The sequence below is a fragment of the Podarcis filfolensis genome (genome assembly GCF_964270895.1).
Source record: "Podarcis filfolensis genome assembly, chromosome: 2".
NCBI lineage: Eukaryota > Metazoa > Chordata > Lepidosauria > Squamata > Lacertidae > Podarcis > Podarcis filfolensis.
Genome location: NC_139605.1, coordinates 11,449,715 through 11,466,401, shown reverse-complemented (window position 1 = coordinate 11,466,401; position 16,687 = coordinate 11,449,715). Strand labels below are relative to the sequence as shown.

At 47.7% G+C, this 16,687-nt stretch overlaps 1 protein-coding gene across 1 annotated transcript; it reads right to left on the bottom strand.

Moving 5' to 3' along the window:
• Positions 1-442: 442 nt before the first annotated feature.
• On the bottom strand, positions 443-16,638 carry LOC310756475 (uncharacterized protein). Its single transcript, XM_083600626.1, has 5 exons — positions 16,584-16,638; positions 15,479-16,009; positions 11,169-11,275; positions 5,003-5,129; positions 443-3,020 (listed from the first exon to the last, which is right to left on the bottom strand). The coding sequence occupies exons 1-5, from the start codon at positions 16,630-16,632 to the stop codon at positions 1,027-1,029; spliced, it is 2,808 nt and encodes a 935-aa protein (XP_083456752.1). The 5' UTR covers positions 16,633-16,638; the 3' UTR covers positions 443-1,026.
• Positions 16,639-16,687: the final 49 nt, after the last annotated feature.

Sequence of the window (16,687 nt, the reverse complement as noted above, 5' to 3'; positions counted from 1 at the left end):
TTTCCCATTTCACAATATTATTAGCTGTCTGGGGTGGGGGAGGGAAACAGTTTAGCAACTGTCCTGTTAGTGGTTCAATGTAATGTGTGAATGTGCCTAATGCAAAGGGATTTATGTAAATAAAAGTGAAATGATTTATAAGAATGTTTGTGGATATAACTGAACATTCAGAAGGCTGCAGATTCTCTATCCCTGAACCGCACAGGTCAGTTCACACATTATCCGCCTGGTATCCAGAAAGGCTTTTAACACAGAAGGTATATTATTATGGGCTGTAATCAGTGCCAGTCCTACTTGACACAGACCTATTGAAACTGATGGACAGTCCTAACTTAAAGGTAAAGGGACCCCTGACCGTTAGGTCCAGTCGTGGCCGACTCTGGGGTTGCGACGCTCATCTCACTTTATTGGCCAATGGAGCCGACGTACAGCTTCCGGGTCATGTGGCCAGCATGACTAAGCCGCTTCTGGCAAACCAGAGCAGCACACGGAAACGCCGTTTACCTTTCCGCCAGAGCGGTACCTATTTATCTACTTGCACTTGACATGCTTTTGAACTGCTAGGTTGGCAGGAGCAGGGACCGAGCAACGGGAGCTCTCCCCGTCACGGGGATTTGAACCGCCGACCTTCTGATCAGCAAGCCCTAGGCTCTGTGGTTTAACCCACAGCGCCACCTGTCTTTAACTTGAAGCGTATGTAACCTGAAGCATATGTAACCCGAGGTACCACTGTACGCAAAGATCACACATGCTTGTGCAGTATAGTGCCGCATTTACATAGGGTGTGCATGTGCTGGAGTCAATCACACAGCCAGATGCTCAAACAATCTTATGGTCCTCTCCTGGGCAACTTAAGTACTAGCAGTCTAGGAACACCTTAACCATCTCCTCCACTCTTGGTGTAAACTAAGCCATAGTTTCCCCTGTGCGTGTATCCTGTGTCTAGCAAGAAATGATGCACAACGGGAAGTTCCCCTGCCATAGGTTTCCTCCCCGCCTGGGTTCTTTAATGTGCAATAAGGTATGTCACAGAATAGTCATAAGGTTTGTCTCCCGCATGACTTCGCCGGTCTGTAATGCAGTGTGAGAAGGCTGTGTGTTTATACCGTTTCCCTCAGGCGCAGATTCACTTGGGTTCGAGATGACCAGATTCTGAACCAAAGTTTCCCCCTCAGCCTGAGCGTACGGCCTCAGTCCTGCGTGAGTCCTCCCATGCCTGACAAGGTGCGACCTCCGATTGAAGCTTTTCCCACAGTCTGGACAGCAGTACGGCTTTTCTCCCGTATGGATTCTCTTGTGCCTAACAAAGTGCGACTTCCAGTTAAAGCACTTCCCGCACTCAGAACACTTAAACACCTTCTCTTCTCTCCGGTTGCCCGCGTCCGTTGTAAGGAGCGAGGGACCCTTGTGGCTTTCTTCGTTGCCACTCCGGCATTTATATGCTTGACCTCCCGCAACGATCCCCTCATGGACATTTGCGCCGGTTAGATAAAACGGGCCACCGCGGCTGCAGCTCGTGTCGTTGTCCGCACACCTGTATGTCTGTTCCTGCGTATGGATTCCTTCTTGTGGACTGACGCTAGTAATGAGAAGGGAGCAGTGACTGTAGCTGGTCTCCGTGTTTGGCCATTCGTACAGCTGGCCTTCTATATGCGCTTGCCCGTGCGAATTCATGCCTGCGACGAGGAGGGAGCCACAACCATAGTCCTTCTCGCCCTCTAAGCATTTATAGGACTGGTTCCCCGCATAGAACTGCTTGGGCGGATTCACGTTTGCCACAAGGAGGGAACCGTTTTCATAGCTCGCGCCGTTGTCTGGCCATTTGTAAGGTTGGCCTCCGACATGGGTCGCCCCGTGGGTGTTCAGGTGTGACCTCCGGTTGAAGCACTTCCCACAGATGGCGCATTTATATGGCTTCTCTCCCGTGTGGATCCTCTCGTGTCGGAGGAGCTCAGAGGTCTGGCTGAAACTTTTCCCGCAGTCGGCACAGGAGTAGGGTTTCTCTCCCGTGTGGATCCTCTCGTGCCTCATCAGCTTTGACGACTGGTTGAAGCTTTTCCCACAGCTGAAGCACGTAAACGATTTCTCTCCTCTGTGGGCGGTCTCGTGCCGAAGGAGGTTGGAGCGGATGCTAAAAATTCTCCCACACTCTGCGCATTCGTAAAGTTCTTTTTCCAGATGGGTTCTCTGGTGTCGATTCAGTTTCGACTTCTCGATGAAGCTTTTCCCACACTTTGCACACTTGTATGGTCTCTCCCCTGTGTGGGTTCTCTTATGTGTGACAAGGTGCGACTTCCAGTTAAAGCTCTCCCCGCAAACGGGGCACAGGAAAGGCGTTTCTCCAGTGTGGAGTCTCTTATGTGCTAGAAGGGATGAGCTCTGCGTGAAGCTTTTCCCACAGTCTGTACAGGAATAGGGCTTTTCTCCTGTATGGATATTCTCATGTCTAATCAGAGTGGAGGCGTGACTGAAGCTTTTCCCACAGTCCGAACATTTATATGGTCTCTCTCCTGTATGGGTAATCCCGTGTCTAATAAGGTCTGATCGGAAGCTAAAACTTTTCCCGCAGTCGACACACTGATACGGTTTCTCTCCGGAATGGGTCCTCTGGTGCCTGTTACGATTGGACCGCTCGGTGAAGCTTTTCCCACAGTGCACACATTTATATGGCTTCTCGCCTGTGTGGATTCTTTTATGTGCCAGAAGGTTCGAGGCCTGAGCGAAGGTCTTCCCACACTCATTGCACGTCCTTGGGCCCTGAGATCTGCGTTTTCGCTTTCGTGCTGGGCCTTTGCGAAGATCCTGGGGGCCACCCCCACTAGGAATGGCACTAGCCATTCTCCTTGGTAGGTGGTGGTCCAGCTGCCTCTCAGCCCTGCGATGATTTAGCACAGTTTCTCTTCTCTCAAGGCACTGGGAAACTGCTTCTGCTGCTAATCCCGGTGATGGCCCCATTGGTTTGTCTTGCTCAGAACTTTGCATCTGCATATCCTCTTCGTTCACGTCTGCCTGCCCATCACCTGTTAGAAGAAACAGATAATCATGACCTGATGCTTATTCAGAAATGAGTCAGGAGATTTGGGAGGGAAATAACTGAATGGTTTATAACTAGTGGTATGTCTCCAAAAGTAAACAAACGTATTTCAGTTATTTGCGAAAACTTAAATCAAAACTATTTGCCTGGTCCAACCTGTCTATCCTATTATTAAAGGTAAAGGGACCCCTGACCATTAGGTCCAGTCTGGGGTTGCGGTGCTCATCTCGCTTTATTGGCCGAGGGAGCCAGCATACAGCTTCCGGGTCATGTGGCCAGCATGACTAAGCCGCTTCTGGCGAACCAGAGCAGCGCACAGAAACGCTGTTTACCTTCCCACTGGAGCGGTACCTATTTATCTACTTGCACTTTGACGTGCTTTCGAACTGCTAGGTTGGCAGGAGCTGGGACCGAGCAACGGGAGCTCACCCCATCGCAGGGATTTGAACCACCGACCTTCTGATCGGCAAGTGCTAGGCTCTGTGGTTTAACCCACAGCGCCACCCGCGTCCTTCATCCTATTATTATGGGCTGACAAAAACACACCATTTGTATTATACCCTCCCGAGAGCCGGTTCTTCTTTTTCTAAAAATTGTACTTTGCTTAAAGTTAGCAAAATGTTTTGCAAATGTTTTGTAATTGCTTTTGTAGTAGGAAGCCAATAAAATCAAATTAAAAGAAGAGGACAGCAGAAATGAGTCGGGAGGATACAGCTGTGGCTTTCGAAAGCTCATGTCGCAATAAGTCTGCAATCACACACACCCCATACTTCGCTGGGAATAAGCCTCAGTGAACTCAGTGGGAGTTACATCCAAGTAAATACACATAGAATGGCACAGATCACTTTCTGAGTCACCCAGGCAACTCCTAGTGGGGCTGTTTAGCACCTTCTGTTCATAAACTGTCCTGGCTTGCTTTCCAAACAGTTTCATGCGCTGGGTTTTAAGTAAGAGGCATGAAATGCCCCATGGATACTTCTGTGATAACACAGGTGCGTTGGACCACATTAGAGCTGAGCACTGACCAAGTACAGTGGTACCTCGGGTTAAGAACTTAATTCGTTCCGGAGGTCCGTTCTTAACCTGAAACTGTTCTTAACCTGAAGCACCGCTTTAGCTAATGGGGCCTCCTGCTGCTGCCGCGCCGCCGGAGCACGATTTCTGTTCTCATCCTGAAGCAAATTTCTTAACCTGAAGCACTATTTCTGGGTTAGCGGAGTCTGTAACCTGAAGCGTATGTAACCGGAAGCGTATGTAACCCGAGGTACCACTGTAGTTTGATAGTCTCTTATGAGAAAACAAGGCTGGAACATCATTATAAAAATATAAAATAAATCTAGAAAAGTGACATTTGGCACCTGTGTTCCTATGATTCCAGAAGACAAGATGTATCTAGGGGATGGGGAACCCTGGGCCTCCGGAGATCAAATGTGGCCCTCCAAGCCTTTCTATCTGGCCCTCAGGACCCTCCCCAGCAACTTCCCCTCCCTTCACACACTCATCAAGCGTTTTGTCTCCTTAAACTCTGATAATGTCTCTTGTCTGCCTGGCTGGAAGACAAGAGTGGGGTGTGAGACTTTGTGCCTATGACACAAAGGCAAAATTTACATCTATTGCTGTGTCCACCTTTGCCTCTGGCCCCGCCCACGCCTGAGATGTCCCCACCCCCACCTCAAATGGTAAGCATTCAGTGGCTACTGAGCATGCTCAGTCCTCATTGGGTTGTTTTAGGGTCCCCTCCTCAGTTTACCTACTCCAATGCCTTTTTCTCTGCAAGTCTTGGGGGTCCCCTGAGCCTGCCAATAGCTCCTTCCTTGTTTGCAGTGCCATTTGGGCTGCCCTAAGCGTCAACACACACACACACACACACACACACACACACACACACCACTGAACGTTGCAAACAGAAGTAATTCTACATCTAAGACTACCCAGATATCTACTGAGAAAGGATGAAGGGCTCTTTACCCAGAAAGGCCAAATCCCCATCATTCTCCGGCATGATGCTGTTGTGCAGGATTCTTTGATCTGGATCCAGCAGAGGCCCTTGATTGCCGGGGAAATGCACCACAACCTCTTTGAAATTCACTGGCATCTGAAAGACAACATTGCTGTCCGGTCAGGCTTTGTGCAACGCCTGATTTTCAACCAGCTTTGCTTGCAGAGCTAAAATGCAGCCGAGCTCACACCAAGCACACTTACACAGCATTAGAAACAATGTTTCGAAGGAAAGACATAGTGACCCACAGACCCTATATAATCACTGGCAGCAAAAGCAATATGCAGATGGGTGGACAAAATGTATTCTCTCGAATTCATGTGTTCCTTTCATGGCATCATTTATTAGCTTCATGTGTTCCTTTCATGGCATCATTTAAGGGCATTAATCTGAGAACTACAAACTCCAGGAGTGATTCTCCCTCCCTTTATTTAAGCAGCGAACTCTTTCCATGAAATACTGGGCAGAAAAAAATGACCCAGTTCTTAGATCCCAGCAAGTCCCTCTCTCCAAGTTCCTGCCTCAAAAAATTTCTTTTGTGCTTCTGAAAACCTTGGTGTTCACCCAAGTTGGCTGAAAACCTCCCCCTTGAGTGTAGATGCTGCTGTTTTGGCTACATAAGGATCCTCATTTGGAGAATGTGTTTGCCATGGGTTGTATGAGACTTAGCGTTAAGTAAGCCTGTCAGCACAAGGGTTTCTGCTTGTGCAACAGGACTCCCCTCCTCTCCCTTTATCTGTTATGGGGGTTTACCCCCCAACCCTCCAGAGCAAATCTGGGGAGGGTGAAGAATAAAGGGGGGGGAGTCCCCTTGTTCAAGCAGATATCCTTTTGCTGTGGGGCATGTTAGCTGGACACCACCTTATTTGCTTACAAGATAATGCTTAAAATTGCAAGCATAATGCAATCAATCACTCTCTTTATTTCCATCAATGACCAGTACAGTGGTACCTCGGGTTAAGTACTTAATTCGTTCCGGAGGTCCGTACTTAACCTGAAACTGTTCTTAACCTGAAGCACCACTTTAGCGCCGCCAGAGCACGATTTCTGTTCTCATCCTGAAGCAAAGTTCTTAACCTGAAGCACTATTTCTGGGTTAGCGGAGTGTGTAACCTGAAGCGTATGTAACCCAAGGTACCACTGTATTGGCATGGTGCAACTCAAATCCCCAGGATCAGATAAAACCCAGGTAAGGAAAACAACAGCCACAGAGCTAAATACAAGCTGCAGTTGCCATGGGCTATAAGAGTTCATTTATTGAAATAAGCCCAATCAATGGTGAGGGATGATGAGCATTAGAGTCCAAAAACATGCCAACCGCTGTAGCTTTCCCACCCCTGACTTAGCATCAAAAAATATATAAATCTGTATTTTGATTGTGTCTTTAGTCTATAATACCATTCAGCATTTTAGACATAGTATTTTAATAGCTGAATTTGGTTCGTGAGCTTATGTTATGGGATGCCTACATCACCTCAGTTAATAAAATACATTTTTTTTATTACTGCATGAATTTCCTTTTGCATAAATCTTAGGGCAATTTACAAGCATATAATTAAAGCAACCTAAAATAGGTTTTAAAAGAAGACAAATAAACACCCAAGGCAGAGACCATATATATCTATATCTATATCTAGCTGCGAAAGCTTGTTGAGACAAAAATGTCTCCGATTGTTTCCAGAAACTACAAATAGTTGGCACCTGTCATCTCCAGACAGGGGTGTTCCCCAAAAACAGAAGCAGCAGCCACAGCGGGAACCCTGCTCCCAGTTGCTTCTGCTATTTTCAGAACTTCTCTCCCGTAGAATTTAGTGACCCCATGTAAGGCGTAAGGCGGTCTCTCCATTAGTAAACAAAAACAACAAACAGCTCGCATCCCACTTCGAGATCACCTCTCCCATTTCAAAAGCCACCCCGCCCCCCGCATGCAGGTCCAAACATTCCCAGGAAGGACCGCCCAGCTATCCATCCATCCGCAGCCCTCTTCCGCCTTGACCCACAAAGACTGTGCACACCCACCGTCCGTTTAAAGCGCGTGCCACCCACCAAACAAACAAAAGAACCTGGGAACTGTAGTTGGCCGAGATGCTGGGAACTGTACTATGTGAGGGACACCTCTCGGGATTCTTGGGGGGGGGTCTATGTGCTTTAAATGGGTTCGCAGCCAAAGAAAGGCAGCGAGGCAGCATCACCCTAAACGCGCCCCGCTGCCTGGGTTGCACGTGGTCTCTTTGGAGACCCTGCGCAGCGCCGGAAAGAGCGCACCGTCTCCGGCGCAATGGAGTCGCTGGGAATACGAAGGCCGAGGCCCCCGCTCTCCCATTTCCCTGCCCACCTACCCAAGTCCCTTCTCGCTGCCTTACTGCATGCTGGCACCCTCTGTTCCCACGGCAAAACAAAACAAACTCCTCCTCTTCCTTCGCCTTTCTTTCTTTCTCACCCACATCTAAAGTACTGGTCCAGCCCAGATCCACTCACTGCGTCCTGGAGAGCGCGCGCCAGTCCGGATGCAAAATAAGTTCGGGAATCGAGGGGTTTCTTTCCCCTCTCGGGGATCTGTTGTCTCTTTGCTCTGGTTCTGTCCCTATAGGAAGCTCAACCCCGCCGGATTGAGCAGAAAGGACTCCGAAGGACAAACTCCTCCCCTCTCCTCGGTCCCAAGGCAGGAGCTGGGGACCATCTGGTCATCCAACAGCCAAGAAACGTGATTTGTGGCGGCCCCAAAGACTTCTCCCCCCAGCAACCCACCGCCTTCTCAGCCGACCAGCGCAACCCTTGTCTGCATCTAGGACGGCAGCCTAACAGGAGCGGAGGGTGTTGCGGGTGAGAAATCGGAAGCTGATGCGCAAAACTGCAGCAGACCCTCACCCGAGTTCAGAATGAGAAAGGAGGCATTGCCTTATCAACGGGACCAGGAAATGTTTGAAAGGCTGGAGGCCAGGTCTGTCAGCAGCTACTAAAGGTAAAGGACCCCTGACAGTTAAGTCCAGCCGCAGATGACTCTGGGGTTGCAGCGCTCATCTTGCTTTACTGGCTGAGGGAGCTGGCATTTGTCCGCAGACAGTTTTTCCGGGTCATGTGGCCAACATAACTAAGCCTCTTCTGGCGAACCAGAGCAGCGCACGGAAACACCGTTTACCTTCCCGCCAGAGCGGTACCTATTTATCTACTTGCACTTTGACGTGCTTTCTAACTGCTAGGTTGGCAGGAGCAGGGACCAAGCAACGGGAGCTCACTCTGTTGCAGGGATTCGAACCGCCAACCTTCTGATCGGCAAGCCCAAGAGGCTCAGTGCTACTTGAAGAAGCCAAATGGAGCCTCCAGGGCCAGTGACAGTATATCTCCGAATTACCAGATTGTAGGAGCAAAGAATAGGGAATGGCTGCACCATTGCACCGGGAGAGTCCCAGTCCTGTGTTCTGTTCCACAGGGGTCAGCCAGATACATATAGGAAACACAAACATGACCTGTACATTCCCTAGTGTGAAAAGATCCCTGAAGCATTACCTTAGCTCATTTTATTATTATTATTATTATTAATTATATTTATTGATCACTTTCCACAAGATGGCTCAAAGCGGCTCACAGATCTACAAAATACAGAACTTGATAATTGATTTAAAAAAAAATTACACAGGAAAAATGCAATGAAAAAAATATATCCTAAAAATGCTAATCCAGCAACTATAATAAGGACGGGGGGTTGGGGGTTGGGCTAAGATGACTCTCGAGTTCCCTTCCAAGTCTACAATTCTATGATTCTGTTAAATCCTACCTCACCTCACTAAAAGATGAACACCATGCTTTCTCATGTACAGTAAGCCATAGTTTGTAAAGCAGGCTATGGTGTGGTGCAATCAAATGCATGCAAACTTAGAGTTAAATAATTAACAGTTACTTGGGATATATTGCAAGGACTTAGCTTTTTGCCCAGGCTTTTCCTGACCCAGAAGACTGGACCTTGTTTTATGTGCTTGAAACCCCCAAGCCTGATCCCTGAAACGTAATGTAAATTGCAGGCTTACTATACTTAAAATATCAAGCAGTATATATGTGTTAATGTGTGTACAGGACTGGAGCCTGCCATTCATAAAAAGCTGTTTTTCCTCCAATATATGGTAATGACCCAGTGGTTTGTGCACATCCGAGAACCTCCCACTGAGACTTTTCATGATTTATTGAAGTCTTGGAGTCTGGGCTGTTCTCACCGTAAAGCAAAATGAAGCATCGTTTGGGGGAGGAGATTCAAAGGAAACTTAATCTCTGTGCCTCATTTTTTACAAATCAGCTGGAAGATCGGAAGCTTTCCTTATACAAGGTCATGTTCCTTTTTTTATCCACCTAGCTAGGCCTGGGCGGTGGGGCCCTTCCATCTCTACAATCCTATGATTCAGTCTTTCCCCTGTCCTTCCTGGGTGAATAATAATAATAATTTTTTATTTATATCCCGCCAGAGCCGGGCTCAGGGCGGCTAACACCAGTAAAATTACAAAAAACAAAAACAACCAATTTAAAATACAGGCTAAAATATAATTTAAAATGCAGACTCATTTTAATAGTAGCCCATAGATCAAAACCATAAGGGGAGGGAAACATAAGGGTCAGACTGAGTCCAAACCAAAGGCCAAAGGGAACAGCTCTGTCTTGCAGGCTCTGCGGAAAGATGTCAAGTCCCGCAGCGCCCTAGTCTCTCGTGACAGAGCGTTCCACCAAGTCGGGGCCAGTACTGAAAAGGCCCTGGCCCTAGTTATAATTATAATTATATAATTTATTATTTATACCCCGCCCATCTGGCTGGGTTTCCCCAGCCACTTTGGGCGGCTTCCATAAAAACCAAAAATACAGTAAAATATCACACGTTAAAAACTTCCCTGAACAGGGCTGCCTTAAGATGTCTTCTGAATGTCAGGTAGTTGTTTATCGCTTTGACATCTGCTGGAAGGGCATTCCACAGGGCGGGCGCCACTACCGAGAAGGCCCTCTGCCTGGTTCCCTGTAGCTTTGCTTCTCGCAATGAGGGAACCGCCAGAAGGCCCTCGGCGCTGGACCTCAGCGTCCGGGCAGAATGATGGGGGTGGAGACGCTCCTTCAGGTATACTGGGCCGAGGCCGTTAGTTGGGACCAATCTAACCACCTTGGGACTTGGGACCTCCAAGGTGTAGAATCATAGATGCCACAAGAAGCACAGGGAGATGCTCTGTGCTTCACCACAGAGCCATGGCCTTTAACAGTGCAACGAAAGACTGCAGAAACCCCCTATCAACTCCACCACTTCTACGATTTATTAAACTTATATATACCACCCTTCCTCCCTGATGAGCCCAGGGTGGCAAACAAAGGATAAAACAATAAAAACATATTTAAAGCAATTTCAGCATACAGAGGCAAACTGGGGAAGATCTCAGCTTAAAAGGTCTGATTGTCCTAACAAGAGAGAATTGGGATTTCAGGGCTTCCTTCAGGCACCACAACTTTCATATTTATTTATTTTTTGCCGCGTTGCACACCTAGAGAGGCGGGGACTGCTGGCTCCGCCAATCAGAACGATGGGGTAAGTTACAAAGGAACTTTGCAAATTCCTACAACAATCCTGCCGCACCACGGAGGGGTGGGTTGGAGAGAGAGAGAGAGAGAGAAAGAAAGAGAGAAAGAGAGAGAGGGAGGGAGGGAGGCCTGATGGGAAATGCAGTCCAATGCCCCTTTAGGGACCAAAGGACCTACCCGAAGGAGAACTACATTGTGCGGGAGCATAAGGAAGGAATAGTTTTAAAAATCGAGGTGTCAGATTGCACCCCTTGGGTGCAATTGAAGAGGTCTCGTTTCCTCTGTCCCCTAAATCTAGCCGGGGAAACAAGGAACGGGGGGAGAGGAATGCCAGACAAGAAAAAGAAAAGCTGATACTGAAATGGGATGAACTTGAAGCCTAGCCGCTAGTCCCTAGGAATGTGAACGGCTCCCCCCCACCCCCAATCTGGCTCCTAAAATATATTTTGTCCTGGTCTTTTCCAAATTTCACTATAGGGAGGGTTTTACTGTTGCAGAAAGGAGCTTGTTCAGTTGATGCACCCCCGAGTTTCCCAGGCAGCTGAGAGCTGGGCGCAAAAGGGGCTTTTGCTTGGGGAGTCTGTACCTTACATCGCGGTGTTTGCGGCGCAATTCCGAGCAGCTCAAGCCAAACGGGGGTCCCCTTTTGGAGAGGTCACAGAGACGACGACGAAGACAGGCCACATAGACTGAATAAACTGCAAATCGGGGGGGGGGGGAGAGAGGAGAGAGAAAAATTTTCCTAACTCTTATTATGATACAGGGACGTGCCCCCACGCTCCTGGCACGAGCATGCGCGCTCGCAACCGGCGAAGATCCGCTTGTGCCCTTACTTTGCCCACACTTGCCTTTTGTGATGTTGCGTTTGGGGGAGTGAGGGGGGGCGGCCGCATTTGTGCATCGCCAAAGAGGAAATTCAGCAGCACACACACCCCAACTGGGAGCAAAGAGAAGGACAAAAGAGGGCACAGATTTGCAAATACTAATTTGCATGGGTAAATGGAAATTTGGAAATCATTGCTGTAATTTGAATAGGGCAGTCACAGTGGGGGAGATTTGTGGCCTTTGCGGCTCCATGGTCAAGCCCTGCTGCTCAGGGGAATTCTTCTTCTTCTTCTTCTTCATCGCCACCTGTCTGACTGGCTTGCCCCAGCAACTTGCTTTGACCTTAAAAAGGCAGAGACCCAGCGATGGAAAACCACTGAACAACTATCTCACATTAACAAGACATCTGAAGGCAGCCCTGTTTAGCGAAGTTTTTAATTACTGATGTCTTAATGTATTTTTAATCTTTTGTTGGAAGCCACTGAGTGGGCGGGGTATAAATAATAAATTATTATTATTATTATTATTATTATTATTATTATTACTACTACTACTACTACTACTGGATAGCTGGCCTTGGTGAAGATTTGATGTTTTCATCCCCCAAAAGTTTTTGATTTGAGTTTCTACTGAAATGAGGCTGCATTTTAATGTTGTACTGTACTTTAATCTTGTTTTTAAGTTGTATTTTAATCAATTGTTTTATACTTGGTGTTAGCCGCCCTGAGCCCGGTCTTGGCTGGGGAGGGCAGGGTATAAATAAAATTTATTATTATTTACTATTATTACTACTACTGAGATTCCAGATCTCACTGTGCTGCAGTTCCCACCATTGCTGATCATAAGCTATGCTTGTTGGGGTCCTTTCCGACTCTACAATGGACTATTCCGAGCTTTGCTTGCATGATGCAAGACCAGCCCAACCCAGTAACATCTGCCAACCTTGTGCTTTCCAGATATTTTGTACTACAGTTCCCACCCCCACCCCCTCAGCCTCAGAAGCTATAATGGCAAGACCAGTTTGGATACTGTGCTCCTTAAAGTGGGTGATGGTGGGGAGTGCACCACTTCTTGCTTCAGCTGAGGCATCAAAATGTCTCCATCAGTCGCTGCAAGAGACGTGGTTGTCCTATATTGGGATTTGTCACAAGAATGTGCTAAAATAAACACGTTATTCTCTATATGGCCATACCACCGCTAAGGGGTGTGTCTTGTGGATTAGGAGATGCTCCCTCAATACAACCTGCAGTTGGGAATCCAAATTTTATTTGCATTTATGGAATCAGAGTTGGCTCCCAAACTTTTTGGAACACCCCGCCCCCCTGCTTCTATAAACTTGTTCCCACTGGTCCCCACCCCACCCCAACCGTATAAAAAGCGTTGTTAAGAATAGCGGTTTGCGCGATCCACTAAGGAAGACAAATAAAAGCACAATAAAATTCACAGCAGCAACAATTAATTGCACATTTATTCCAAATCCAAATTCAAGTATTTAGTTTAAAAAACTCAACGAAACTGATGGGACTTGATCCAGCGATACCGCCTGCTTTGGGAACCCCTGCTTCAAACAATAGCATAATGCTCAAATTAGCATCTATTCTATTCTATTTGAGAGCCAGTGTGGTGTAGTGGTTAAGAGCGGTAGTCTCGTAATCTGGGGAACCGGGTTCGCGTCCCCGCTCCTCCACCTGCAGCTGCTGGGTGACCTTGGGCCAGTCACACTTCTTTGAAGTCTCTCAGCCCCACTCACCTCACAGAGTGTTTGTTGTGGGGGAGGAAGGGAAAGGAGAATGTTAGCCGCTTTGAGACTCCTTAAAGGGAGTGAAAGGCGGGATATCAAATCCAAACTCCTCTTCTTCTTCTTCTTCTTCTTCTTCTTCTTCTTCTTCTTCTTCTTCTTCTTTCACACGCAAGTGTGTAAACTGGTTACTTCGTCATGGCCAGGGAGAGGTCCTGTTATGTTGAGATTCTGTTGCCAGGGATGATCAGAGCTTCTCAGAGTCAAAGCTCATCAAATAGACTTGCGATCTACCATGGTGGATGAGAGGCTCACATCACTTGCTCCCCTACCCATCGAGTATGGCATTGTCTAAAACCTCAACCCTTCAGCCATGACACTGCCGCTTGGAGGTTTCCAAACAGAGGTTGGATAGCCATCTGTCAGTGATGCTGTAACCAAGATCCCTGCATTGCTATTCTATGATTTGTAGAAGCCAAAGTTTGAAAAATACACATTCTGAGCAGTGGCAGCGCTCTGGGCCATGCAGAACCACCACAGATTTCACTAACGTTTTTGTTTCGTTTTGTTATCCTTTGGTAAGCATTCTTTATTTTAGAATATCCCCGATGCCTGGGTTTAAAAATAATATAGAAGAAAAACGGTCTCCGGCTGACCTCATACAGCCAATGCCCTTATTTTATTATTACAGCAATTATACAGTATCCCAAGCACTAAGTGCTTGCTAATGTTGCTCCAGAGTAAAGCTGTGTTCCGCTGGTTTTGACCTGGTGCAAGTGGAAATTGAAACATACTTTGAAGTTAACTGAAGGGAGACCATTCGTGTAGGTGGTAAACCCAGGAGAGGAAGAACTGTGGATTGCCACGCTTTCAGTGCCACCATTGCTGGCTCCAGGATTTTTTGGGGGGGAGGGTGTCCTCAAAACGACACCCCCCAGGAGCTCCCCCTCTCATCTGGAGAGACAGGACATACAAACTGGGAGTTCTGTTCTTTTTGGATACAGTGGTACCTCGGGTTAAGAACTTAATTCGTTCCGGAGGTTCGTTCTTAACCTGAAACTGTTCTTAACCTGAAGCACCACTTTAGCTAATGGGGCCTCCTCCTGCTGCTGTACCACCATCACATGATTTCTGTTATCCTGAAGCAAAGTTCTTAACCCGAGGTACTATTTCTGGGTTAGCGGAGCCTCTGTAACCTGAAGCGTCTGTAACCCGAGATACCACTGTACTCTGCGCAAAGTAGAAATAGTAGACCTGTTAAGCACAGAGGGACCTCTGGTCCTGGGGCCTTGCAGATGCCCAATCTTGCCACCCTCTGGAGCTGGCCCTGAGTGCCACCACTAAAAAGGCCCTGTCTCTTGCACCTGCCTCCCACAAAGGCAGGGTAAAATGCAAGAACTCTGAGGTTGGTCTTAAAGTTTGGGTGGGTGGGGGGAGTTCTTGAGGTATCACAGCCCTAGTTGCAGAACAGGCTTGACATTTCATTTAATCTCTCCTCTGCAGTGGGTTCTCTCATGAACAAGAAGCTGAATTCGTTGAATGAAGCTCTTGTCGCAGTCCAGACATTTGTAGGGTTTTCCCCCGGTGTGGGTTCTATAATGATTAAGAAGGTGCTCTCTCTGACTCAAGCATTTCCCACAGATATCACATCTATACAGTTTTGCTCCAGCGTGGATTCTCTGATGATTAAGAAGATTGGATGGATCGCTGAAGCTTCTTCCACAGACCGCACAATGATACGGTTTCTCTCCTGTGTGGGTTCTCTCGTGCGTACTGCAGCGCCATTTGTTAACAAAGCTTTTCCCACAGATTGAGCACAGATAAGGCCTGTCTCCCGCGTGGTTCCTCTCGTGTCTAATAAGGTGGTAGCTCTCCCTGAAACTTTCCCCGCAGACGGCACATTTGTAGGGCCTCTCCTCTGTGTGGGTTCTCTTGTGCCTCGCCAGCTTTGAGCTGTCGACAAAACTTTTCCCACAGTCTGAGCATCGGTACGGCTTCTCCCCGGTGTGGCTTCTCTGATGTTTCGTGAGAGACGACGTGTGGCCAAAGCATTTCCCGCACAGAGAACATTTATACAGCTTCTCGCCCGTGTGGATTCTCTGATGTTTGGCAAGGCATGATGTGTTGCTGAAGCCTCTCCCACAGGAGGCGCAACTATAGGGTTTCTTCCCTGTATGGCTTCTCTCATGTACAACAAGGTGAGCTCTAGCAATGAACTCTTTCCCACAGGTGGAGCATGAATATGGCTTTTCCCCCATGTGGATTCTCTCATGTATAGGGAGAGCGGACAGTTGTGTGAAGGTTTTCTCGCACCATGAACATTTATAAAGTTTCTCACCAGTGTGCATGGGCATGTGTCTAACAAGGTGTGACCTCCACTGGAAGCTTTTCCCACAGTGCAAACACTGGAAGCCATTTTCCTCAGTGTGATGCATCATGTGCCTAAAAAAAGCTGAGCTCTGGACAAAGGTTTCCCCACACGCTGCACATTCGTATGGTTTCTTGCCTATGTGGTTAGGCATGTGCCTAACAAGCTGTGACCTCCGCCTGAAGCTTTTCCCACAGTGCGGACACTTATGGCCTCTTTCGCTCGTGTGGCGCACCATGTGCCTGAGAAGCGCCGAGCTCTGGATGAAGGTTTTCCCGCACGCGGTACATTTATAAGGTTTCTCTCCTGTGTGGATTCTCTCGTGGATGGCGAGGTGTGACGCTTGGCAAAAGCTCTTCTCGCAGACGGCACAGCGATAGAGCTTCTCTCCTGTGTGGATCCTCTCGTGCCTGGCAAGGTGGGATCTCCAGGTGAAGACTTTCTCACAGCAAGAGCACCTGTACTCTTTCTTCCCCGCATCAGTCCCCTTTTGCTCATGTTCTGCTGGAACACACAGAGAAGAACGACACAAAATTAGGCCATGACTGAGTGCTCACTTCCATTATATCCCCGCACAAGTCTGACCGCAACCTGTGTGCTGTGGCCAGTTCTGGGCAATGAGCTGTAAGGAGAATGGCAGACCCATCGGTATGGGTTTAAATCAGGGGTAGGGAAACTGTGACTCCAATTCCCGCCATCCCTTGTTAAAAATAATGATTTAATTCCTTGAAATGGGAGTGTTTACTTATGTTAAGTTACAGTGGTACCTCTGGTTAAGAACTTAATACGTTCTGGAGGTCCGTTCTTAACATGAAACTGTTCTTAACCTGAGGTACCACTTTAGGGAACCACTGAGGTACCTGTTTAGGGAAGCTTTTAATGTTTAACAGACCACTGTACTTTGCTGGAAGCTGCCCAGCGGGGTATAAATAATAAATTATTATTATAGCTAATGGGGCCTCCTGCTGCCGCTCCGCCACCGGAGCATGGTTTCTGTTCTCATCCTGAAGCAAAGTTCTTAACTCGAGGTAATATTTCTGGGTTAGCGGAATCTGTAACCTGAAGTGTCTGTAACCTGAAGCGTCTGTAACCCAAGGTACCACTGTACTGTGTACTTTTAACATGGTTTTTCCCCTCCTCTGGCAGTAGCTCTCATGTGATTGGCTGACTGTGAATCAC

What these genes read in the sequence shown, in the direction of transcription:
- LOC310756475 (XM_083600626.1), bottom strand. Translation starts at nt 16,632, where the DNA reads ATGTTAAAAGTACACAGTACAGTGGTACCTTGGGTTACAGACGCTTCA. An exon ending in ACACATGCCCATGCACACTG is followed by an intron (nt 11,276 to 15,478) that starts GTGAGAAACTTT and finishes CCCGATTTGCAG; the next exon opens with TTTATTCAGTCTATGTGGCC. An exon ending in TGCGCCGCAAACACCGCGAT is followed by an intron (nt 5,130 to 11,168) that starts GTAAGGTACAGA and finishes GTTGTCTTTCAG; the next exon opens with ATGCCAGTGAATTTCAAAGA.